The sequence below is a fragment of the Arachis hypogaea genome, chromosome 3 (genome assembly GCF_003086295.3).
Source record: "Arachis hypogaea cultivar Tifrunner chromosome 3, arahy.Tifrunner.gnm2.J5K5, whole genome shotgun sequence".
Taxonomy (NCBI): Eukaryota; Viridiplantae; Streptophyta; class Magnoliopsida; order Fabales; family Fabaceae; genus Arachis; species Arachis hypogaea.
The window spans coordinates 135924306-135950014 of NC_092038.1; the positions used below are offsets into that span (position 1 = coordinate 135924306).

The 25709-nt window shown below is 35.0% G+C and overlaps 4 protein-coding genes and 1 non-coding gene across 5 annotated transcripts; 1 reads left to right on the forward strand and 4 right to left on the reverse strand.

Annotated features, from left to right (window-relative positions):
- Positions 1-967: 967 nt before the first annotated feature.
- Positions 968-1039, reverse strand: TRNAT-CGU (transfer RNA threonine (anticodon CGU)). The gene has a single exon. It is a non-coding gene; the product is annotated as a tRNA-Thr (tRNA).
- A 36-nt stretch (positions 1040-1075) lies between these two features.
- On the forward strand, positions 1076-7652 carry LOC112734155 (uncharacterized). The gene is made up of 14 exons (XM_025783374.3): positions 1076-1236; positions 1325-1613; positions 1957-2141; positions 2256-2391; positions 2600-2812; positions 3026-3123; positions 3743-3857; positions 4030-4135; positions 4907-5000; positions 5414-5613; positions 5852-5951; positions 6076-6192; positions 6603-6659; positions 7263-7652. The coding sequence occupies exons 1-14, from the start codon at positions 1156-1158 to the stop codon at positions 7374-7376; spliced, it is 1905 nt and encodes a 634-aa protein (XP_025639159.1). The 5' UTR covers positions 1076-1155; the 3' UTR covers positions 7377-7652.
- Positions 7653-8346: 694 nt separating this feature from the next.
- LOC112734156 (L-ascorbate oxidase homolog) lies at positions 8347-10514 on the reverse strand. The gene is made up of 3 exons (XM_025783376.3): positions 10172-10514; positions 8989-10095; positions 8347-8905 (listed from the first exon to the last, which is right to left on the reverse strand). The coding sequence occupies exons 1-3, from the start codon at positions 10420-10422 to the stop codon at positions 8608-8610; spliced, it is 1656 nt and encodes a 551-aa protein (XP_025639161.1). The 5' UTR covers positions 10423-10514; the 3' UTR covers positions 8347-8607.
- A 2625-nt stretch (positions 10515-13139) lies between these two features.
- On the reverse strand, positions 13140-15220 carry LOC112734158 (L-ascorbate oxidase homolog). The gene is made up of 2 exons (XM_025783377.3): positions 13785-15220; positions 13140-13697 (listed from the first exon to the last, which is right to left on the reverse strand). Exons 1-2 carry the CDS (start codon positions 15128-15130, stop codon positions 13397-13399), a joined length of 1647 nt encoding a protein of 548 aa, XP_025639162.1. The 5' UTR covers positions 15131-15220; the 3' UTR covers positions 13140-13396.
- A 3245-nt stretch (positions 15221-18465) lies between these two features.
- Positions 18466-20775, reverse strand: LOC112734159 (L-ascorbate oxidase homolog). The gene is made up of 2 exons (XM_025783378.3): positions 19340-20775; positions 18466-19256 (listed from the first exon to the last, which is right to left on the reverse strand). Exons 1-2 carry the CDS (start codon positions 20686-20688, stop codon positions 18956-18958), a joined length of 1650 nt encoding a protein of 549 aa, XP_025639163.1. The 5' UTR covers positions 20689-20775; the 3' UTR covers positions 18466-18955.
- Between the last annotated feature and the right edge of the window lie 4934 nt (positions 20776-25709).

Consider the following 25709-nt stretch of genomic DNA (forward strand, 5'->3'; position numbering starts at 1 on the left):
AGTCAATTGAACTATTTTTTATCTTTTAAAAAAGTACTACTAAGTTTTTTATAAAAAGTTTGGAAAGGCCATGGTCCCTTGTCTGAATTAAGTGGACACTATGATGTAGGGCTGCATTTGGTTTTAAATGTTTTAAAAATAAGATAAGATACAACACTAAAAATAAGATACAAATGATAGATACACAAAAAATAATATTTTTTTTATTTTGTTTAATAATAAACTCAATAGCGAAAAGAATAAAATTATAAAAGTATAATTTATTCTTATTTTTTCCCATAAAAAAAAATTTAAAAAAAAAAATATATATAACTATAAAGAGTTAATAGAAATAGTAAAAGAAAAAAAAATTAATATTTCTAAATATAATATTTATATTTATATTCATCTATTAAATATAATTTTATATTCCTGTATTCTTATCTTAGTACTTTGTGCTTATAAACAAATATAACCCTGACTTTAGCCACAATCTCTCATGCTTCGACTGCTTCTGAATGATTTAGATCAGGAGCTATCTTTTTCATCCTTCCGTTCTTTTATTTCTCTTTTTTTTTCTTTTAAAACAAAATAAATAAATAGCAATATTAAATTTATTAAATCAGAACAAAAAATAATAATTATAATCAAAACATATTCATTAATTCTAATAATTAATTAATTAGCTAATTTTTTTTTTTAAAAAGGAAGGATTCCTTGAAAAAAAGCAAAGAGCAAGGAGAGGCTTACAAAACAACGTCTCAACTGTTAGTTAAAAATCTAGTTAAATCAGTTATCAACTTTCACGACCATAAATAAATAATCACTTGAGTTTCCACCATAAATAAATAATCAGGCTTGGCCGCTCCGGGTTAACTCCATCGGTCCATGAGTCCATCATTCAATAACTCCACAAATCTACAACCAAAAGCAGGCGCCAACAAACGGGACCACAAAACAACGACAGCGAGAGCTCGGGTAAAACGAAAGCTCCCGGCGAGGATCGAACTCGCGACCTTTCGCTTACGAAGCGAACGCACTACCACTATGCTACGGAAGCCGCTGTTGAAAGAAGGATTCAAGATTATCTTTTTAAACCCTAACTAAATGCATCAATAAAATTCAAAACCCCAACGAAAACCACAATCGTAGCAGTAGCAGCCAAGCAGGGCGGAGATGTGCGGAATCGCATTGATTGTCTCTGCCATTCGCATCACCTCATCCTCCTTAACATCCCCACCTCCTGCAACTGAGAAAGTAAGCTCAATTCAAAGTTTCAACTGTTACTGCCATTCTTTCTTTTTTTACGCCGTTTAAAGTTGCTTGCTCATGTTTCTTTTTACAGCTGTCGTTCTCCGTGGATGACGTCAAGGAAGCTCTCCGGAGAAGGGGTCCCGACAGTTTAGGTGTAAAGAAAGTCTCCCTGCAACGCAGCGTTTTGGGGAGAAACCATATCTCATCTTCCTTCATAGCAGCAGGTGATGAAGGACACGGATTCTGTTCTCAAGGGAATGATGATAATGGAGAATGTACGGCGCAGCTTCATTTCATTGGTGCAACTTTGCAGCTCAGGGGAAGCAATCCTCTTGTTCAGCCTCTCGTAGATGCATCTGGAAATGTTCTTGTGTATAATGGTACTGGAACATTTTACATCTTATATATATGTTTTTCATAATCATTTTAGATTATATATGTTATATGAATGAGACTCTGCTTGCGTTGCAAGCACTATTGTCTCACGGCAGCAACATTGCGGCTGCAATTGTAGTTGCCTGGCAATTTAAAACTACTGTATATATAGCCAACCACCATGTGTCAACGTGTGAAATGTCTTATCAGTTTATCTTTATGGTTTTGCTCTGTGTTATTGGTTGTGTTTTCTATTTATTTATATATCTGAGGGATATGTCTCCCATTTTTTTCATCTTGGTGAGTAGTGAATCATTTTAGGTTTTGATTTTTATTGTGCCTCTTTAGGTGAGATTTTTGGAGGACTTGACATTGCAAGTGATTGCAATGATGCTGAATTCCTCTTGCAAACTCTAGGAAGGTGTTGCTCCTGTGGTTATTGTGCTACCGCCCAGTGTGCTAGAAGTGGGAAGAGTACTGTTCCAGATGTTCTTTCTACTATTAAAGGGCCGTGGGCTATCATCTATTGGCAGGTAACTCGAAGTGGTAAGTTTCTGTTTGTCCAAATTTTGGGCTCTATCTGTTTCTTCTGCACGAATCATGAAGTTTGAGGTGGTACCTTCTTTTTTCATTTTGGTCTTTTGTAGGATAGTTCACGGACTCTCTGGTTTGGCCGAGATGCATTTGGTAGAAGGAGCCTCCTTGTTCACTGGCCTACACAAGATGACTCCACCTTCCTGCTTTCTTCTGTCTCACCTATTTTTCCTACTGAGCAGACCTCTGGTATTTCCCTTCTATGGAGCATATTTGGTTAATCTTCTACTTATGCTTCACTTTCTGTGAACTAGACTTATTTGGATAGATTATATTTGTCTTTCATAAACTATGTAGGACTATTTTCTACTTATGTTTCACTTCCGGTTGTGCAGGTTATTGAATTTGTAAATTAAAGCTTTTGACAATTGGGCTTATTTATAGTAATTTGCTGCAGAGTATGAAACACATAATGGACTCAGTTGTCCTAGTTACTGGGAGGAGCTACCATGTGGGATATATAGTCTGGATGTGGATGGTTCAAAATCAAATGGACATATGGCTGGTGAGCTCAAGCTACATGAATACACAAATTCCATGTTAAAGGAACTTATTAAGTGGGAGAGAACTTCCATTGAACCCAACTCTGAAGACCTGCAGATATACAAATGTAAGTTTTTTAACAGGGAAACACAATATGCATTCTGCTTCTTAAGAGGCAGTTCCATGTGATAAAGGTGTTATCATATATTAATGCTGAATGCTCCATTTAATTATTGGAAAATTTAATTCCTAGTATATGTTCCAACCCCTTTTGTACTATTTGGCAATTTGGTTGTTTTTAGTTTTATTAGATTGTGACATCTTCGTCTTGACTAAGCAGGCTCAACTCAGTCAACAATTCCAGTGCCAGCTCATGTTTTGCTAAATGCTTTACACGAGTCTGTGTTGCGGCGTACTTCAATGTATACAATATACCAGGTCTCTGATTTGATGGAAATTGGATTACTGACATTGAATATGAATGTTGCTGATATGATTTATGTCTTTTGTGGCTTTTGTCTGTGATAAATGGTAGTAACAGGATATGTTCTTACTAGTCTGTTTGTTAAGATGTTTTCAGCTGTGGGGATATTTGATAGTTTGTTTGATGGATGAATGATTTTAGCTCTAACTGAATGTAATTGACACAAGGAAACTTACATAGTGTTTCCTGAAAGGTTATTTCATGGTGAAGGGCTCCCAGTTAGATTACACCACGTGCTGAGTGAAAATCGACGAACTTAGCTACCCTGATAACCCTTGAGTCCTTGATTATTGACATTAAATCAGATTCAATCTAAGACCACTGCATAGCATTTTATTAGACGTTTTTCACACAACCAATTATTGGATTGGAAGTTCCTTTCATGTCAATCATACCCATAAAACTTAACAGTAATCTAAAACCTTTTTAGATATATGGATCATATATCTGATGTGATTGCCATGGAGGACCTTTGAGTTTATGCTTGAACTGTCAATGTTTTCCACTTTTCCTTCTGTCAATATTATTTATATTTGCCAGGATTAATTGAAATATTTGGATTTGATTGCACAGGCAGCAATATCGAGTACTAAAGAAGAGAACTTTGTTCCTGTGGCCATTCTTTTCTCTGGTGGTCTGGATTCTATGATACTTGCAGCATTATTAGATCAATGCCTAGATCAAAGTTGTGAGTGCTTCCCAATAAGCTTCATTTGATTTCTTTGCTGTTACTTTACATAATCCTAGTTAGTTAATTATCTGGTTAGAAACACATGGAGTAGAACTAGTTGAGTTGGCATGTTTTTTATTTTGAAGATTTCAACTGAGCTGATTGCTTAATCTTTCTTTTGTGTTGGCAGATCAAATTGATCTACTTAATGTAAGCTTTGATGGTCAGTTTGCTCCAGATAGAATATCTGCCAAGGCTGGGTTAAAAGAACTGAAAAGAGTTGCACCTTCCAGAAGGTATGCAATGGTAACTGAAGTGTTTCATGGGCCTGTCTTACTTTCTGTTTTCTAGTTTCTTGTTAGAAAATATAGGTATGAATTGTTCTACTTTTTCCTTTAGGTATTATATTTTTGTGTATGCATTAACTTGAGTATCTTTTGCTATTATGTACTGAATAGTTTTTAAACTCAAGCTGAGTAATATTGAATTGTATCTATTGTCTTTCCTGTTGAAGATTTTGAGAAAGAAAAGAATGTTTTATTTCTACTGAAGTCTCCGAATAATCTCTCTTCCATTGTTATGGACGTTGAATATTGGTGACTGATGACATCAGTTTACTGGGAAATTTTGCTTTGTCACCGTTGGTAATGACTAACAAAAGTAATCGAATTTCAAATAGAAATGTATTCAACCAATACTTGCAGAAACGTATCAACATTGAATATGATAAAAGTTAATGGGTTTGTGATTTGAAGATGAATAAATTTAAATGAGATTTTAGTTTCGATTTTAGAAAATGTCATTGCCAGAAACTTAAGCTGGGAGGTGAGAATTTGGATCCTCTCATGTATATTTGAACATGAGAGGATACAAATTCATTAGGTAAAGGAACATGTAGATCAAATACAGTGGTTTAAAAACTATATCTAGTTTACTCTGTAATATGGAGTCTCTTATTTTTGCTTTATTCTTGTGATTATGCATCTTGGGCACTGTACATACTTCCATAGAAACAATGTTATTTCTAGTTTCTATCGTGTTCAAATGTTTTCTCATTGTAAACACAGGTGGAGACTTGTGGAGATTGATTCTGAATTGTCAGACTTGGTGTTCGAAACTAGTCATGTTATGTCACTCATAAATCCTGCTAATACCTACATGGTACCAGTTAATCCTGTGAACCAATATTTATTTTTTTAGTCTGTCATTTAAGTAATTATGTTAATTTATATTACCACCTGATTCTCTAAGGTAACCTATGTTGCACCAATGCAGATACAAGTATTAAATATGATACTATGATACGTAAATCCAGGAATTTTATTAAAAAGTCTGTCACATATTTAAGAAGTTTAAGGTAATACAAATAGATGAGTAAAAATGAAGCTTTTGTGCATCATAGAAGTATATAAAGTAATATAAAAAGTTACTTATAATGCACTAACATGAACTACAAACTCAAGTCAAAGATATATACCTTTTATCGAAGTATCCCTGAAACCCATTTTCTAAGTTTCCAGACTCACTCTACTATTTCTGATCTGGTGATGTGAGTGGTTTCCACATCATTTCAGGATCTTAATATTGGAATAGCTTTATGGCTCGCTGCTGGTGGTGATGGATGGGTGTCTGGTGCAAATATAGATGATAATGATGATGAAAATCCTGCACGAGCTAAGTATAAGTCCAGTGCAAGGATTCTCCTTGTTGGTTCTGGCGCTGATGAACAATGTGCTGGGTATGGTCGACATAGAACAAGTTATAGTCGAGGAAGGTATTACTATGATACTGGTGAATTGTGTTTTAACATTATATACAAGGACAAGACTTAAAATTATAAAATTCATGATTCCATGTTGTAGAGAATGAAATTCTTTTCCCTTTTTAGATTTTCCTGGATGATATAATTTTCTAGTTTTGTGCCTTTGTGATTGTGGTCGTGCTTTCTTCCATATTGATATTTGTGAATCGTCATTTCAATGCATCCTGATGGTATAATATGCCTGTATCAGTTGGCTGGGGCTACACGAAGAAATGAAACTAGACATGCAAAGAATCTGGAAAAGAAATTTAGGGAGAGATGATAGATGTATTGCTGATAATGGAAAGGAGGTAATGTTCAATTTTACATATAAGAAAAATCAATGTTCTTGACTTTGTAGACTGACCAGTTACCCCCCCTTTTCTTCTGTTTTTCCTTGTTTCTAGTTTCTAATAAAGTATATTTTTCTTTCAGGCTAGATTTCCATTCTTGGATGAGGATGTGATTAGGGTTTTGCTCAACTTTCCTTTGTGGGAGATTGCCAACCTTGATCAACCTAGTGGCATCGGTGATAAAAGGATTTTAAGAGAGGTATTGCTGTTTTATTTGTGTTTCAAAGATGCATTTACTCCCCATGTTTTTTAATGTCATGCACTTGTTATGGATATACATTTTGTTGGACATTTTAAGGCTGACTGGCATTGCTTCCTCGAGACTTTTTTGAATCATTGACTCAGCTTAATAAAAAATGTTATGTGCGGTTGGTAACACAATTTTATGCTTGCGAATGGGAATGACTTGAAACTTTGGCGCTGATACCTGAACTGAGTCTATAGAGTGGAAACACTTTTGGTATAAATAGCCAATTGATGTTAGTATCTGAAAAGCTTTCTTACTGCAGTGAGATTATTGTGCCAAATCTTTCTCATTTCTGTCTGAAGAAAGAAACAAGAAATGATTTCTAACGACTTGGACGTTACTGTTGTACGTGTTTCTTGAAGGTTGCAGCATTGCTTGGTTTGAATGAGGCAGCAATTCTGCCAAAACGGGCAATCCAGGTATGCATATCTAAACTCCACGGTTCTGAATTTATGTTTTACGTATGGAATCAACGGTTGGGTAGTGAATCTACACAACCATTGGGGTAAACAATATAGCCTTTGAGTGCTTGCAATTTTTTAAGGCATTTGTAATCAGAGCTCTGGTGCCTGTCTGTAATAAAATTGAGAGCTCTGTGATTTTTTTAGTTTTGGTCCATTTTCGGGATCCTAATGTAGTAATGTTCTATAGAAATCTACAAGAACTCGTTTTCTACTCAGCTATTTGTCCTTTTCAAATGTCAACGAGAAACTTGGTGCTCTTCCCCCAAGGATGAGTTATGTGAGTTGGAGTTTTGGGGGGAAAGGCTTGAATATTGCAGAGGATTTCATCTTACTCTTAAAGTCAAAGACCTTCTGTTTCCCCCATTTTCCTCCAAGATCCCAACTCGCAAATACACCCTTCGTAATATTTCAACAACACTTGGAGGGGATGCAACACCACTGCAGGTGGCTGACAATGACTATAATTTATATTAAGTTGGAACATTTATTTGGCCCTGCCAATAGAAATGGCCACTCTTGCACTTTAATTGATTTGTCTTTATTACTCTATGTATGTAGTTTGGCTCTAGAATTGCAAGGGAATCAAATCGAAAGAACTTTGGGAGTAATCGAGCAGCAAATCAGGCTTCTGCAGGCAGTGTTAGGATTGATAAAAGATCGAACTATAGTTGATCCCTTTAGGTCTCAAGTTAATTTTCTAATATATTTATCATCAATAGACCACACGTGTCTGGGCCATTACAAATGCCTGCCCATTTAAAAAAATTGTTTAAACCGTTTGGGTAAGTAGATATTGGGTTTGTTTATTTGCGAGAAGAATTTTTGTCAGAAGTAGAAGTAGAAAAATATTTTGTATTTGAATATATTTATAGAAGTTTTTTCTATTAGCATTAGAAACAGTTGCAAATATATAAATTGTTTTAATAAAATTATATTATTGTGTAGAAACCCTTAAATGGAGCTTGTGACGGATTACCGGTGTAGCTGGGTGATACCGGGAGAAACAAAAAAAAAAAAAATTACAATAATGTTCATGAATAAAAAATACTTATATAACATCATATTTCAAATAAGCGTGTCTGTAGAAGTGTTTTTTTATTTTTGTTAGCACAAAAAGATGTAGAAAATATGTATGTCGGACTAATATAAATTGAGTATAATATCTAGTATGTAATATGTAAACAAATGAGGTATCTATACTTTATAGATTTTGAACAACATAACTACAAATTCTTTAGTGCAATTGGACACAGAAGACGTCTGTAGACGAATATCAATTGACTGTCATATGTGTATCAGTGTATCTAACATGTAAATAGGGAAACTCAACAAGTATCTATAATTTATAGATTTTGAACAACGTAACTATATACTCTGGAGCTGTACAAATGTTATGACGAGAAGTGAACAGCGAACAAAAAAAAAACCCTTGCACATAATGTTACTCTTCGTGCAGAAATTTGCCTTTTTTAAGAAAAAATAAACATAATAAGAGGCTTTTAGTTGGGTGAAATCTATGTATAAAAAGTAAAAACAATTAAAAATTCAGATATATACTCTTTTTATTTTTGTAAGTATTATGTGAGATAAGATTGTGTATATATATATACATCTTCTCCATATATTACTTTTGCATGTGATCTTATTTATTCATCTCATTTTTTTTTATAGGTTTTCAAGAGTATGTATATTAAAAAAACTAATGTGAAAATACAAAAATGTAATGCGATTTTTAAACACGGTTTGTTCCAGACTGATCAACATCTCTAACTGATCAACAAATTTCCCCCTACTTTTGGTATTTGAAAAAAAAAAAAAAAATCACTAGCTGACCATCTCATCAAAGGATTACAAAGCTAGCTTTATAGAAGAAAAGAAAAGGAGTGACATTTTACAAAAATGATTAGGCGTATGGTGGTGGCTTTGGCAAATCCTTGACGGCGCCACAAAGCAAGCAATTATTTGGAATGTTGAACTCATCCCTGATTGAACGTTCAGGGGACAAAACGCTTATGTATAGTTGTTGTCCTAAGTAGCGGTTCTCAGCTATCTCCGACCTCAAGTTCCATACTCCGGCATTGTCGAATGTCAGCAGTATCGCCGCCCATGACTTTGGGAACACCTGTACTGTGTTCCTGCTCACCGTATCAAGCATGTTATAGCTCTTCCTCTTCTCTGGCGTCCACATCCCTGGCTCTATGCTGCATCATTTCATTTTTAATAACAGATCAGATCGAACAACTAAAGAAAGAAACAGATAAAGAAAACATGAATGCGCGCTTACGCGACAAAGAAGAAAGAATAGCCGCAAAGATGATATGACTGGATGCTCTTCTCATGGTTCTCAAAGACGATCTCAACAAAGGTGCGGTACGTGATGTTAAGCACATTGGGTTGTACGGTGAGGGTGGTTGCGACGCTGCTAGGGTTATCGGAGATGACATTGTACTTGAAGACCTTGTCAGGGATTTCAAAGTACTCAGCAAGCTTGATGGGTGTTTCCGGGTCAACATGTGAAACACCGTTGAGTCCATAAAGGAGCTTCCCACTGCCCCTACTAACCGAATTAACGAGCTTAATGGTTCGGGTAATGTTGATCTGACCGTAGTGGTAACTTCCCTGAGGATTAGGCCTTGCAGCGCTGGCGGTAAGGTTCCATCTGAAGGACTTGAATTGGTTCAGCGACCAAGCCCAACCAATCGGTGCTGCTGGAATTTCAGGTGAAGCTGGACCTTTTCCGTTGCTGTACCTTATGATCCCTTTTCCAGTAATTAGGGTTTTGCTAAACCTAGTTGAAGCAACCATGTAATAATCCCTGGGTTTCTTGTCGGCAGTTACGAGAACACTGAAGCACATTCCGACGTGGACGTCGAGGGAATCGTATGTGTTCTGAACGGTGTGAGAACCTTCCATCTCGACGAGCAGCATAGGGTGGTCTTGGATCCTGAAGTTGAGGGTGTCCTTGAGGCCAACGTTGCAGACTCTGTACTTGTAAGTCTTCCCTTCTTTCATTTCGAAGAGGGGCTTGTCGGAGCCGTCGCCTTTGGCGTTCTGGCCGTTGATGAGCACCCCTTCCGGCCGCCCCAGGGAGCGGCCGCCATCTAGAAATTTCTTGAGGGTTGCGTGGCTCTTTGTGAACCAGTCGCCAATGAGGACAGTGTAGTCGTCCTCCGGATCTGGGTATGGGACGGGGATGAGTAGGCGGCTGTTTATGCGGAGGCCGCCGAATCCTCCGGCTGCCCTGTGGAGGCCGAGGCTGGGGTAGTAGAAGTAGCTTCCTATCTGATCCTTCACCTGAAACTTGTATGTGAAGTTGGCACCTGGTTGGATTGGGCAATTCGTCCCTGGAAGACCGTCTTGCCATGAATTCTTTCTTTGTTGCACCCCGGACCTACAAATTTATGAGTTCAAGGAGAATTCACAATAATTTTGAATAATGAATAATGAATAATGATGATGATCCATACCAATGAAAAAGCAAGGGCTCATCAAGATTGTTGAAAACATTAACAACGATGTTATTGTTGCTGGTGGAATTGATATTTGGTCCTGGAAATTGGTCATTGATGAGAATCACTTGTTGTGGAACACCTAATGGGGAAGCAATTCCATAAGTAACCTTCCATGTAAAGTACCAATATGGATCTTCACTTCGTACCACCGAGATTGTCCATGAAAACAGACATGCCAATAACAAATATATTATTACCCTATCCATCTCCTATATATACATAAATTTATTAATCTTTTTGTTTTCTTGAAGGTGTAATGTTTTTGTTTTTGTTTTCAATGACTAGCTAGCTAGCTAGCTTTATTCTGTGCTATGATTCTTCTCGTTAATTATCATGTTTATATGGGCGTTGCTCGCTATTTCTCAACCATGAAAATCTCTGTATCCGCTAACACCTCTCGCTTCCAAATTGCTTATATATGCTCCTTGGAATGCGTACTTCCTCTTACGGTTATTCATTTTCCACTTCAAAGCACTTTCTTGTTGCTATTTTTGGAATGCTGATGACATTCGTTGAATTGTGTTACAAACTTCATGGGTCTTTTTTTTTTAAAGAATATTGCGCTAATAATATTTTTTTTTAAATAATTCATTGTGAAACTATTTTTTTTAATTAAAGAATATAACATTTTAAAAATTTCAATCATATTAAATATATAAAAAACTATCTTTATATATGTATATACTTTTTTTACCTTAACATTCTTAACAATCTAGTGTTCTCAAGGCACTTGCTTATGAGGACGTTTTTATAAAGCACTTGTGATTTAAGGATACTTTATTATCGAACCACTTTTGAAGAAAGAAATTCTAAAAAATAAAGAAATTGTGTTTGTTATGTTATTATTTGAAAATGATTGATTACACATTTTACAGTAGCACACATTCATTGTGATTGGGTTTGAGAATTTGTTTGTTTGGGCACTGAAATTTGTTTTCACTTTTGACACCTATATTAAACCAGCATTATAAAGAATGGATAAATGACTAATGAATGAAATTAGCTACTTGATTTACTAATTATAAGATCGGTTCCGTTACGTTACCAACAGCATATGTGCCAATTTCTGCTAATTCTTATTTATAATTGTGTTTCATGAAAGTGTGTTTGTGGATGTGTCTAATAAAAATGTCTTTTTTATAGCTGTGTTTAATAAAAGTGTCTTTATAGATATATTTTCTGAATGTGTCTCTTTATATATGTATTTAAAATATATTAATTATTAGACACATCCACAAACACAATTATAAATAAGAATTGGCAGAAGTTGGCAGATATGCTGTTGGTAACGTAGACTTTTCCTTATAAGATTGGTATGTAAATTATATCATTTTTGTTTTTGTGAAAAACGTTGCATTGTTCGTTTTTTTATAATTAAGTCCCAACATATATTAGTTACATTTGGTTTTTGTGCCACATAACTGCCTCTTCTGTTTTTTTTTTTAATATTCTATCCATTTTTTTATGCAAATAACAAAAGAATTTTTTTAAGATAACAGAGAAATATTTTTATAAAAGTGAAAAATAAAATTCTCTAAAATTAACATATATAAAATTTCTAACAAAACAACACAAAAGTTCTACGAAAATAATATAATGCAAAATTCTTTTAAAAACAATGCATAAATAATAAATTCTTTCAAATGAAAGAGTGAAGGTTAGCACTGCTCAATTTTAATTAGATTTAGCTAAAACAGCGTCTTAAATTCATTGGTTAAGAGAATTACAGTAAAAAGTTCTGTTTTTTCCAAATACGACATTCAATGTATATGCAACTTAAAAAAGTTTGCATTTAATTTGCATTTTGTATTCAAACTATCTAATTGTAATATATTTTAAAGAGTATTTTTAAGGAACTTGCTAGCAATACTTTTTATAACCCTTATTTTGAATTGCATTTCATTTTGTTCAGTCTTAAAAGCTTAATTATATGAAATTTCCTTTTACATAAATATAGTAAAAAAATGCAGAAGAAAAACTACCTAGTATGGCGGTAGCATTTTATGACATAGAAATTGTACTTCAATTTTGTTTATAATAATAAATATTAAATAAGATAAATTTAGATATTTTTTTATTATTTTTCTAATATTATCTTTTTCTTTTCACGTATTCAAGTTTGTGAAAATAATTGAGGTGGATCTAGTTTTTTTGTCCTTCCCAAAAATTTGATTTTGAGAAAGGTTTTTTCTTTATTTTTTAAAAAAAGCATAAATGTATAGTATTTAAGAGACCAAAAAAAATGTATAGTATTTAAGTAGTAGAGTAATATATTCTGCAGAGTGTTTAATTTTTCCCACTTCAAATAAAGAAAAAGTGTGGTGTGTATTAAATTATGTTGTTGATTTATTTAATTATGAATATAAATTTCATACTAGCTGAACATTATAACTCAAATTACTTTTTGGTAATGAGTTTAAAATAAAATAGGTGTTATTCCCCTCTTTGTTATTTTATTGGTAATGACTCAAATTATAAATATATTGTATCAAATTAAAATGCATTAACTGATAAATGCATCAAAATTTTAAAATGTCGAATAAAAATAGAAAGAGAATAATAAATTATAATGTTGAAGTATATATATACAACATATGTTTAATCATAGTTGTTCTTTTAGATTTAAGAGTTAGATATATTAGGCAAAGAAATTAAAAAAAATGAAGATAAATGCATCAAAATTTTAAAATGTCGAATAAAAATAGAAAGAGAATAATAAATAAATTATAATGTTGAAGTGTATAGAACATATGTTTAATTTTAGTTGTTCTTTTAGATTTAAGAGTTAGATACATTAAGAAGAAGAAGAAGGTGGCGTGGTTGTAGGGTTTTTTTCATGCTTCTTTATCTCAGATATATAGTTTAGCAATTAGCAGCGGAGAAATTGAAAGAACATAGATATTGTTGCGATGCAAAACACTAATGGAAGAAATAAAAAGGGAGCTGAAATGAATTCAATATAAGTAGTTACATATGTTTGTATTAAATGAGGGAAATTATTTCACTGGATGAAAAAAGCATTGATACAATTTCATGAGCTAGCACCGAACCCAGTTACCAAAGCAAACATACATCCATTTGAATAGTAATAAATACGATATTATAAAGGGGAAAAAAAATGCTCCATCTCCTCTCTTATGACGATGAATGAATAACGCTCAGCCGGCGAGAGAAGGGCTTCTAGCTGTAAACGGGTGCTGGTACAGGCAGGTCCTTGAGGAAACCGCAGGTTTGCTGAGTGATAGGAAGATTGTACTCATCCCTCAATGATTTTCCTGGAGATAGAACACTGAAGTACATCTGTTGTCCCAAGTAGCGGTTTTCGGCATTCTCAGACCTCATGTTCCACATTCCGGCGTTGTCGAATGTCAACATGATTGCTGACCATGACTTGGGGAACACCTGCACCGTGTGCCTGTTCACTGCATCCAGAAGGTTGTAGTTCTGCCTCTTTGATTCGTCCCACCTTCCTGGCTCCATGCTGATCCATCATAACATACATATTTAAATAACAGTAATAGTAATCATAATAATAATAATAATAATAATTAATTTGTTTAATGCTTACGCGACGAGGAAGAAGGAGTAACCGTCGAGGTTGTAGGACTGGATGCTCTTCTCGTGGTTCTCGAAGATGATTTCAATGAAGTCCCTGAAGGTGGCGTTAAGGACGTTAGGTGCAATGGTGATCTTGCTGACGTCGGTGGGGTTATCGCTGATGAGGTTGTAGTCGAAGACCTTGCTGGCGTAACCGTAGTACTCAGCGAGCTTCAATGGAACATCGGGATCGGCGTGGGAAACACCGTTGATGGCGTACCTGAGCTTACCACCTTCCCTGGAGACAGAGTTGACGATCTTGATGGTGCGGGTGATGTTGATCTGACCGTAGTGGTAAGAACCCTGAGGGTTAGGTCTTGCAGCGCTGGCAGTTAGGTTCCACCTGAATGACCTGAACTGGTTGAGAGACCAGGCCCAACCAACCGGAGCAGGTGGAAGATCAGGTGACGGGGGAGTGCTGGAGCCCTCGTAGGAGATGATGGCCTTTCCGGTGAGGCTGTATTTGGTGAAGCGAGTTGATGCAACGACGATGTAGTCCTTGGGCTCCTGATCGGCGGTGATGAGGGTGGTGAAGCACTGTCCGACGTGGACGTCAAGAGAGTCGTAGACGTTCTGAACGGTGTGTGAGCCTTCAGTCTCAACAAGGGTCAATGGATGATTCTGGATTCTGAAGTTCAAGGAGTCCTTGGTGCCAGTGTTGCAGATTCTCAACTTGTAGGTCTTTCCAGCCTTCATTGTGTACATGGGCTTGTCAGATCCGTCTCCCTTGGCGGTTTGGCCGTTGATGACAACGCCGTCGGGCCTTCCGATGGAGCGACCGCTGTCAAGGAAGCCTTGGAGAGTCTTGTGGCTCTTGGTGTACCAGTCACCGATGATGAACCAGTACTCATCCTCGGGATCTGGGTATGGAACTGGGATCAACAACCTGCTGAACACTCTCAGGCCACCGACTCCACCAGCAACTCTCTGAAGGCCAATGGTGGGGAAGTAGAAGTAGGAACCGATCTGGTCCTTCACCTGGAACTTGTAGGTGAAGTTGGTGCCTGGTTGAATGGGGCACATTGTTCCAGGGGTACCATCCTGCCATGAATTCTTCCTCAGCTGGATACCATGCCAGGTGAAGAGGAGGGGCTCGTCGATGTTGTTGAAGACATTGACAACAATGTTGTTGTTGCTGGAGCCATTGATCTCAGGGCCTGGAAACTGGTTGTTGATGAGGATAGCTTGTTGTGGAACACCCAATGGAGAAATGGTGCCATAGGAGACATTCCATGTGTAGTAGACGTATGGATCTTCAGCAATCACGGTTGCTGCCAAGATGCACAGCATCACCACCGACACAACCGTGCGCGTCATTGTTTCCAGCTTCGTCTTTTGGTGACTTTGCTCTGTGTCTTTCTTAGTGAAGGAGAGAGGGCAAGGGCAATCCACCTTTCGCTTCTCTGCTTCCCTGCTTTATTGTGCTTCAACAACATCTATATTCCTCTTTTCGCTTCCTTGGATTGCGTACCACCTCTTGTTCTTTTTCCATTCTCCACTTCAAAACCAATAATTTTCCTAATCTTAGAATCTTGACTCCCATTTTTAGCACACCTTTCCAGGGGCTTGCCTTTTTTTTCTCTCATCAACCATGACCTCTCAAAATACTCTCTCTTCTTTTTTTAGGAAACAAAATGTTAGACAAGTTAAATTTTCTGATTCAATGGATTTATTTTCCTCTTCATGAAACTTGTTTGGACTAACTGGAGTTAAATTCTTATCTTCTTCACATGCTTCGTAAAATTATACTGGCTATATATATCTACCAACTGACTTTAATGTGATTAATGTATGCTAAAACATATTTTAATATTTTTAATGTATATTTTTTTTTTAATTTTATCTTGAAAAAATAAGAATTAACTAACGATACATCATACATTAATTATAACAAAGTCTTATTTTTCTATGTAGGATCAACTATACATACATGAATCAAAATAATATCGTTGTATCTTATCATATGTTATGTTTATAATAAAACTCTTCACACATAGATCATCTTTGATAATCTTTCTCTAATTGAAAACTTTGTCGATCTTCTCTTCAATCGTCAAATCACCTAAGATGATATCCTACTATATCTATTTAGCAATAAAAGACGTTATTTGAATATTCTCTCTTATATATTATCGCTTTTTATTGTATTCATATATGTTTCACTGTTTATTTATTTAAGTATTATCATCTCTCATACATTAAATTTAGAAAAAATCTAGGAAACCGGCACTTTTATTAAAATTTGATCAGTATTTAACCAACAAAATAAAATGAATAATTTCACACTATTAAAATTATTAATAATAATAATTAATTGATAGTTATAAATCACAAAATTTACTGACTCTCTAAAACTCCTCTTAAATTTATGCTTATATCTTTGTGGTGGTTTAATATTCTGCTATAATATAATGAGCAATGCTAAGGGCCAGCAACTTTGGTATTTTGTAACCATCAATTGGTTATCAATAGTGTTTTTAATGGTGTGAGATTACATCTAATGATGAGAAATCACTCACTTTTCTTTTGATAGTTAAATATTGGCCAAAAATTACAAAAGTTGCTGGCTCTAGACTTTTCCATAATATATAATATAATACATAACATAGCTGATCTAATGGAGTGAGATAAAACTTATCCAACGATACATTAGGGCCTTAGGACATGAGTTTATGGATGTAGAAGATGAAACCTTTAAGCATGTGATGTTAGTTGTAAGGAGTTGTGAAGTTTTAAATATGGAAAAAAGGTTCTTTGAATTTAAGACTTACACTTTGTCGGAAACTAACTTTTACGAGACGATTGAAGATTAAGAGAAAGTGCTAGGATTTGAATAACTCAAGGCATGCAGGAAAATGAAGTGCAATAAGTTGGGTTGGGTTGTTACAAAATGGTACGAGAGTTAAAATCTGAATCGATGTTTTAACAAAGACGTTGGCTCTCATTAGGAGCAGAAACTGAAATGTAAGTCTCATATCAGTTGAAGAAGAGAACGAAACATATTTTATAAAAATGTGAAAATAATTTTTTTGTGAAATATTTTTTTGTGGACATATTTTGATGAATGAGTATAGGGGATTTGCCATCATTCTTACGGTAAGAAATAAAATTGTGAGATTTTCACGCCTGAACACCAAAGCAGAAAATCCACAAACAGTTGGGATAGACTTTATATTAAAAATACTTTTTGTCAAATATAAATTTTGACATACTTCACCACTTTAACCAATCCACTTGAATTTTATAGTTTACATCTTTTTAAATTTTTCCATTATCCTATGTAATACGTTCAACATACTTAAATCTCTTTATGGTATGATATTTTTTCAGATTTATTTATGTTAATAGTTGTCTACCTTGTATTGAATTTAGGGTTAAGTATAATTTTGGTTTTTAAGTTATATGTCAAAAAATTTTTTTATCCTTAACATTTTTTTCATATAAAATTATCTCCAAGATTTGACTTGATTTTAAATGGTCTTTATTTTAAGGACTAAAATTAAACGAAAGTGGCGGTAAAATTATGGACCGTTTCTTCTTCTTTCCTTTTTCTTTTTCTTTTTTTTATTTTCTTTTCGCAGCAGTAGAAACACTTTTTTATTTTATTTATTTATTTTATAAATTTTTTTGTTATAAAAAATTTGGTCTAAAATTTTAATATTTAAATAAAAATGACAATTTTAAAATTTGATTTTAAATCTTAGAAATGATTTTGTGTATACCTTAGAAATTAAATCGGATTTAACCCTTGAATTTACATTCTATAATTCTTTCTTACCAAGGATTATTCGTCATTTCTTTTGAGTTGTTCTTTTGATATGAAGAAATACTTTCAAGTTACATAAATTCTACATCCACCAAATGATTTTTCTTTTTTTTTAAAAAAAAAAACTAACATTGAAAATCATTTGTTTCGCTGTATCTTACACATGAGTACCACTATATATTATGAATTTATGTCAGCTGAACTTTCATACTTCAACTTTGATATGAAGAAAAACACTGATATTTCAAACAAGATGTGTTTGGATATCAGACAAATTTTAGACGACACACGTGTGGCGTATATCCTGCATGCATATATATATATATATATACAAAGAAAAGTCTAGAGGGCCAGCAACTTTTGTATTTTCTGGCTAGCACTTAACCATCAAAACAAAAGTGAATGATTTCTCAATATTAGATGTAATCTCACACCATTAAAAATACTATTGATGGCCAATTGATGGTTACAAAACACCAAAATTACTGACCCTCTAATATTCCTCTATATATAATTGTAACTTAGTAAAAGATTGGTGTGTCTAATATTATTCGTAGCTTATATTTTTAAAACGAGTTTGGAAATAAAATTTGTTATTAATTAATTATTACAAAAAAGTAATTTAAATATTAATATAAATAAATATCCAAATGTAATTTTATTTTATCTAAAAAAATTATATTTTATATTAGTTCTAACAAATTTTTAGAATTTGACATGTTACTATATTTTAAAGTGTGCTGTATCTTGTGTTTGTGTCTGTGTATTAGAGTTAAAAATATTCAGTACTTCTTAATTTGGGTATATAGAATTTAACAGTTTGTAGGACATTCCGGTTTAAGTTAGTTTACAGATATTTCTAGTTACAATAAAACTTTTGTTTGCCTAGTGTTGCTCGAGTGAAAGGATACCTCTAAATACTTTTGGCCATGCTAAACGAAAAGTATAAAACTAATTTGAAGAATACAAATGTTATGTAAATACTAAAAATAAAATTAGTCATTAAAATAAATTATTATGTATTTATATATATAGTTTAATCCAACCAACAAATTAAAAAATAATTTTTATTAATATTAGACTAATTTAATTATATTTAGTCGACAAAAAATCATCTCGTACATATAATATTACTCAAAATATTTATCTTTCATACTATTAAAAAAAAGAACGTATACAGAGAAAAAAAAAAAGAAAAGAAAAGAAAAAAAAAAAAGAAAGAAAGAAAGAAAGAAGAAGAAAGCTTATTGGGGCGCTAATGACATGGTTGATACATAACATTTATATCAACCTACACCACACGAGTTACGAAAGCATGCAGAAATATCTCCCTTTCCTACACAAGCCGCGATGATGTTCCTTGCATTGTCCTCACTCTAGTGGTACACAGGTCCCGGAACTGGCATGTCCTTTACGATACCGCAGATTTGCTGCGTCAGGGGAAGGTTGTACTCATCCCTCAACGACTTCTCCGGTGACAACACACTAATGTACATCTGTTGTCCCAGGTAGCGGTTCTCCGCATTCTCCGACCTCAAGTTCCACATTCCAGCGTTGTCGAATGTCAACAAAATCGCCGACCATGAATTAGGGAACACTTGCACGGTGTGCCTGCTCACTGCATCAAGAAGGTTGTAGGTCTCTCTCTTTTCTGGGCCCCACCTTCCTTCCTCCATGCTGCGCAAACCATATTTAATTTATTTGTTAGATATATAACACAAAACTAACTAACTAACTAACCAACTCATTGATGTACTTACCCGACGAGGAAGAAGGAGTAACCGCCAAGGTTGTAGGACTGGACGGATATGGTGGGGTTCTCGAAGATGATCTCGATGAAATCCCGGAAGGTGGCGGTGAGGACGTTAGGGGCGACGGTGATCTTGCTGATGAAATCGTGGGGGTTGTCGCTGATGATGTTGTACTTGAAGACCTTATCATCAACGCCGTAGTACTGAGCGAGTTTGAGTGGAGTCTCGGGATCAACGTGGGAAACACCGTTGATGGCGTACCTGAGCTTGCCACGATCCCTGAAGACAGAGTTGACGAACTTGATGGTGCGAGTAATGTTAATCTGACCGTAATGGTAAGATCCCTGAGGGTTAGGCCTGGCGGCGCTAGCAGTAAGGTTCCATCTGAATGTCTTGAACTGGTTGAGAGACCAGAACCAGGTTATAGGAGCGTGTGGAATGAACAAGGAAGCGGCTTTATCGGAGCCTTCGTAGCCAATGAGTGCCTTTCCGTCAAGGAAGTAACCGGTGAAGCGAGTGGAGGCAACAACGACGTAGTCCCTTGGCTCCTGATTGGCGGTGACGAGAACGGTGAAGCACTGTCCGACGTGGACATCAAGGGACTCGTAGGTGTTCTGAACGGTGTGGGAGCCTTCAGTCTCAACAAGTGTCATGGGATGGCCTTGGATTCTGAAGTTCAAGGAGTCTTTGTTACCAATGTTGCAGATTCTGAGTTTGTAGGTCTTTCCAGGCTTCATTGTGTAGAGTGGTTTCTCTTTGCCGTCGAGTTTGGCAGTTTGACCGTTGATGAGAACACCGTCAGGCATTCCAATGGACTCGCCTCTGTCAAGGATCTGCTTGAGGGCCTTGTGTCCCTTGGTGTACCAGTCACCAATGAGGAACCAGTACTCATCCTCGGGATCTGGGTATGGAACTGGGATCAACAACCTGCTGAATATTCTCAAGCCACCAACACCACCAGCCATTCTATGGAGCCCAAGGCTTGGGAAGTAGAAGTAGCTACCGATCTGATCCTTCACCTGGAACTTGTAGGTGTAGTTGGTCCCCGGTTGGATGGGGCACATTGTTCCTGGTGTACCATCTTGCCATGAATTCTTCCTCAACTGGATACCATGCCAGGTGAAGAGGAGAGGCTCGTCCAGGTTGTTGAAGACATTGACAACGATGTTGTTGTTGCTGGAGCAATTGATCTCAGGGCCAGGGAACAGGTTGTTGATGAGGATAGCTTGTTGTGGAGTACCCAATGGAGAAATCGTACCATAAGAGACATTCCATGTGTAGTAAACATATGGATCTTCAGCAATCACGGTTGCTGCATAGAGGCAAAACATTGCCACTAAAATGACTGCGCGAGCCATTTCAATGTTTTATTGTTCCCTTTCAGGGGTTATTCTTTCTGGGTTTATTCTTTTGGGAAGAAGTATTAGATGTTTGTATGCTTTTTATTCTTTTGATTTGATTTGATTAGTGCCTTGCCCCTAATTCCCCTTTTATACACACTTTTAGGTGCCTACCTGCCATTGGTTTCTAAGTTTCTTCCGAACTTGTGTCTCCACCACTGTGCTTTCTTGGTTCACCTTAAGAAACTACCTAATATTAGGAACACAGATGCAATTATTACGGGTTTGTATTGTTGGCGAAAATTCTTACTATCATGTGAGTATGGAGATTATTTATCTTCACTGTTTTTTTTTTTAGTTTGACTCTAGATTCTAAATAACTGTTAATTATTCGTCCTACATTAAGATGAAAATTGCTCTATTAAATTCAAGAAAAAAAAAACAGAAATGTTCAATGTGGCTTATGGCTTAGTCCCTTAAAAAGATTTTATGTTATATTTATCTATTGTTATTTTTGTCCCTAATTCATATATCTTTTGTATACAAATGATCCCTAGTTATTATATCTACACCCAAATACCAGTAATTCTATAAAGAGAACAGTATTTGTATACTTTTTTATGTATATCTCTTTTGTATACTTTTTCATGGTATAAAAGGGGAAAAAAGAAGTATTTTCTCTTACTTTTTATTAATCACTTTTAATTGTAAAAAATAAAAAATATATAAAAATATATACAAAAATAATATGTATAACAATCATATTCTATATAAACTAAGAGCATATTCCACCTAATCGACTCAAGAGCATACAAAACATATTTCAGTGATGACAGTAATACAAAACATATTTCAGGTGATGACAGTAATGGTAGAGATTATGCTTTTATGGCCTATTGGCCTCCAATGTAGCCCAAAAAACGTAAAAAAGGGACACTGCCAATGGTAAGTGAAACTTTGTTTACCGCAATTATTTCTACAAATGTATCTTCACAAATTTTAACTCTAAATCATGTCCCAAAAAAAACGTTAAATAGTTCTCTTCCCAAAGAAATTAGAGTCCAAATAAAAGAGGGCTGTAGATTAGGGTTTTCACCACAAAAAATTGGTATAAAGTGTATATTTGTCATTTGAGTATTAACTTCTGGACAAATAATATTCATTTACTACGCGTTGAGCCAGAAGCGGGGATTGATGGTGATTTGGGACAGAATGTGGGTTTTATCATTTATGGGATTGTTGTATAATTGGGGGGCCTATGTTTAATATTTACGTCATGGGGGTTATTGTATAAAAATAAGAAAATAGCTATACAGCAAAAATCCAGAAATAAATTTGGTTATGAAGAAAAGATTGGTGATCAACGTGTATATAGATGCATGGTGTGTTGTCTCGAATTGTGGACCTGTGTCTGCAAAACGCAGGTAATATTTTGACAGCGATTGGTGAGGGAGGAGAACCAGCAAGCGAAACGTGCCCTGCATGCCGACAGGAGCAGAGCCACAGGCTTCCTAGCTGCATGCGCGCCACATGTACACGGATGTCTCAGCTTGGTGCTTATAAGCGGAAAACCCAAATGGAAGGAAGCAAAGTAAAAACTTAGTTATCGAAGCAAAGTGAAAAATAGTTGAGGGAGAGTGGGACGGAAGCAAGAGTTTACTATGAGAAGGAGCTTGTTGAAGAAGAAGGGCACGGTGTAGGAAAAAAAAATTATGCGTGACTATACCAAACCAAAAGAACATATTATTGAGTATTTGGATCATCTTTAATTTGTAAGTAATTTTTTTAATATTTAATAATAAATATATAAATTTATTCGAATTTTATTTATTTATTTGTGTTGTAATTAATAGTATTGGGGTTAATATTATTATAACTAATATTATGTTGTTATTTATTTTTCATTACAATTTAATTTTTTTAATACTGGTATTATATTATTATTGTTATTAATAGGCAGTGTTGTTAGTGACGTTGTTGTTGTTGTTGTTGTTGTTGTTGTTGTTGTTGAAAATAATTTATTAATAATTTTTAATAATAATTTGTAATAATTTATTATTAATTTTTAGTGATTTATTATTATTTTTTATGATAATAATAATAATAATAATAATAATAATAATAATAATAATAATAATAATAATAATAATAATAATAATAATAATAATAATACTGTTAACAGTAAACGGTTTTTTTAATAATGTTTAATTAAAAAAAATTATTATGTTTACTACTATATTAAGGTTTGTAATAATAATTAATACTGTATGTTAATAACAATCCGTGTATGTTATAGATAATATAATAAATGGTTATTATTATTGTTATTATTGTTATATTTGAGTAATTATTATTATAATTAGAGTGTTATTATGATTATTTGATAATACTGGTTATGATAGTGAGAATAAGTTTGCTTCAAATTTTTAATAATTAATAATACTGTTTAATAAATAATAGATTAATATTTATGATTTTTTAATAATTTATTATTATGTTTTAAGATAATAATAATAATAATACTGTTTATTTGTTGTTGCTAATTATTTTTTTTTGAACAAATTATTAATCGATATTATTTAGAATTTAATAATTATCATTTTTCTTTTTGTAGGCTATTAGAAATTTGTTGCCCAGAAAATTGGATCAGCTAGATACCTTTAACGAGGTAGCTGCAGCGACATTGGCATTGACTGGGTTTCAGCACGTTTCGCGAGTAGGCGAAATGAGAGGTCATTCTGCACTACTGAGTGCTTTGGTGGAACGCTGGAGGCCGGAGACTCACACATTTCATCTTCCGGTCGGTGAAGTGACGGTGACGCTAGAAGATGTGAGCTATATTCTTGGTCTCCCGATTAATGGGGAGGCCGTTACAGGTAGATCAGATAGCAGCCACGAGTTTTTGGTGGAGAACTGCATTGCGTGTTTTGGTCGGGAGTCCGGTCCGGACGATCACATGTTCGGGAAGGTACATATTGCTTGGGTCCGGCTGTGCAGAGACAGCGAGCCTTGTGATACTCAGGAGTCCCTCAAGCGGTACGTCCGGTCGCACATTTTCTGCGTGCTCGAAACAATTGTGTTTCCGGATAAGTCCAACTTGGCATGATCTTATGAAATCGTGCCCATGGTGCACGTGTGCTTGCCATTGTATCTCTTGATCTCCCAACAAGCTTTTTTTCGAATCAAGCTAGCTCGGATAAGCCAGTCGCACCCTGCACCATACCCCTTGCATTTCGCATAGAATGTCTGCGGCTCAGACTCATACACAGTGTAATCAATTCCTCTAGAGATGGTGTAGCTTTTGATTGCAGATATCACCGACTCTCTCGAACCAAATTCCATTCCGACACTAAACTCGTCATCTTCCGCCGCAATGTTGCCTTCACCTACGACATGCGCACCACCATCAGTCAGACAAGGCAAATAAATTAAGCACTATAGGAAACTTGAGTTAATAATCATAACATACCCGTATTTGCATACTCAGGAAATTTCGGGGCATGCATAGCTTCGAGATCTAGAGTCCGCATAAAAGACGGAACACCAAACGTTCAAACGGGTGTTGGCTTACAATGGCATCCGCCTCATTCTGCATCGCCGGATTGCCTGCCAAGTCTCCGTCATCGTTTTCGTCATCGACTTCATAGTTAGCTTCGAATTCTTCTTTGCTGTCATTATTATCTTCTTCCCAATCTATATCCCCGAGCTCATCAACATTGACCTCGTCGCCGACCGTACCCATCCCCAACTGCTGTTCAAACTCAATGTACAGTTCTATCACCAGCACGTGAAATCGGGTTTGTCGATAAATATAGAACATATGCTGCATACTTGCTTCGTCAGTGATGGACATTATTTGAAACTGTATCAACCCACCAAATACTTGTACAGAATTTCTGTACAAAATGTTGCTCACCCTTTTCGAAATGTGACTTTGTATGTTCACACAAAGACCATTTTGCAACTCTACAAAACTCGTGCTGTATGGAATAGCAAATAAAAATGGACATTCACAAACAAAAGCCACTCCTTCATGTGTATTCAGTATAATCTCACCGTTATAATACACTCGTATATTTGCAATATCCTCCATATTCTCACTTTTTTTACCCTTCTAATAACCAAAAAATCTCACAAGCATCAGATACATGAAAAAAAAGGAAAATGGGAGTACAAGTGAGGAAGCAGAAGTGAGGTGCGAGTTGAAATTAGCTGTGTTAGCTATTTATATACAAGGCTCTTTATTAAAATATTATTTCACATACAAAACGTAAGCTGCGTTTTGTAGAGTTCGAAAAAAAAATTTAAACCCAAATAAAACGCAACCTGCGTTTTCTCTTCGTCCAAAAAAATTTGAATAAATCCATCTGGCAAACGCAACCTGCGTTTTACTTTATAGAAAAAATTAATTAACTTTTTCTGACAAACGCAACTTGCGTTCTTGCTTTTCTCAAAAACCAAAAAAATTTCAAATACTAAACGAAAGTTACGTTTTGTTTAATTTGAAACATAAAAAAAAAGGAAATGCTGGAAAATAAAAAATGTAACCTACGTTTTTCTCCTGACACCCATAGCAGTGGATTTTTTTTTTCATGCCTCCATTTCATAGTGTTACACCATGAAATTTTCTATTTGCAAAAAACTGAGCCACAAAAATCAAGCTTGAAAGTGGGGCTCATTTTTTGGCAAATGGAGAAGTTCATTGAGTAACACCATGAAATGGAGGCATGGCAAAATATTGCACTGCTATGGGTCAGTGACAAAACGTAACTTACGTTTTGTGTTTATTTATTTTTTTTGAATTTTAAAATATACCAAACGTAGCTTACGTTTTGGTTTTTCTTTTTTTTTTTTGGTTTAATACTAAACGCAAGTTGCGTTTTACTATGTTAGAAAAAGAAAAAAATTTTTGAAGCCCACAAAACGCAGGTTGCGTTTTGTTAGGGTCAAAAATTTTGTATTGGAAGCCCCAAAACGCATGTTGCGTTTTGTACACAGAATAATATTTAAATCCACAAGTTTGCCTATAAATATGAAGT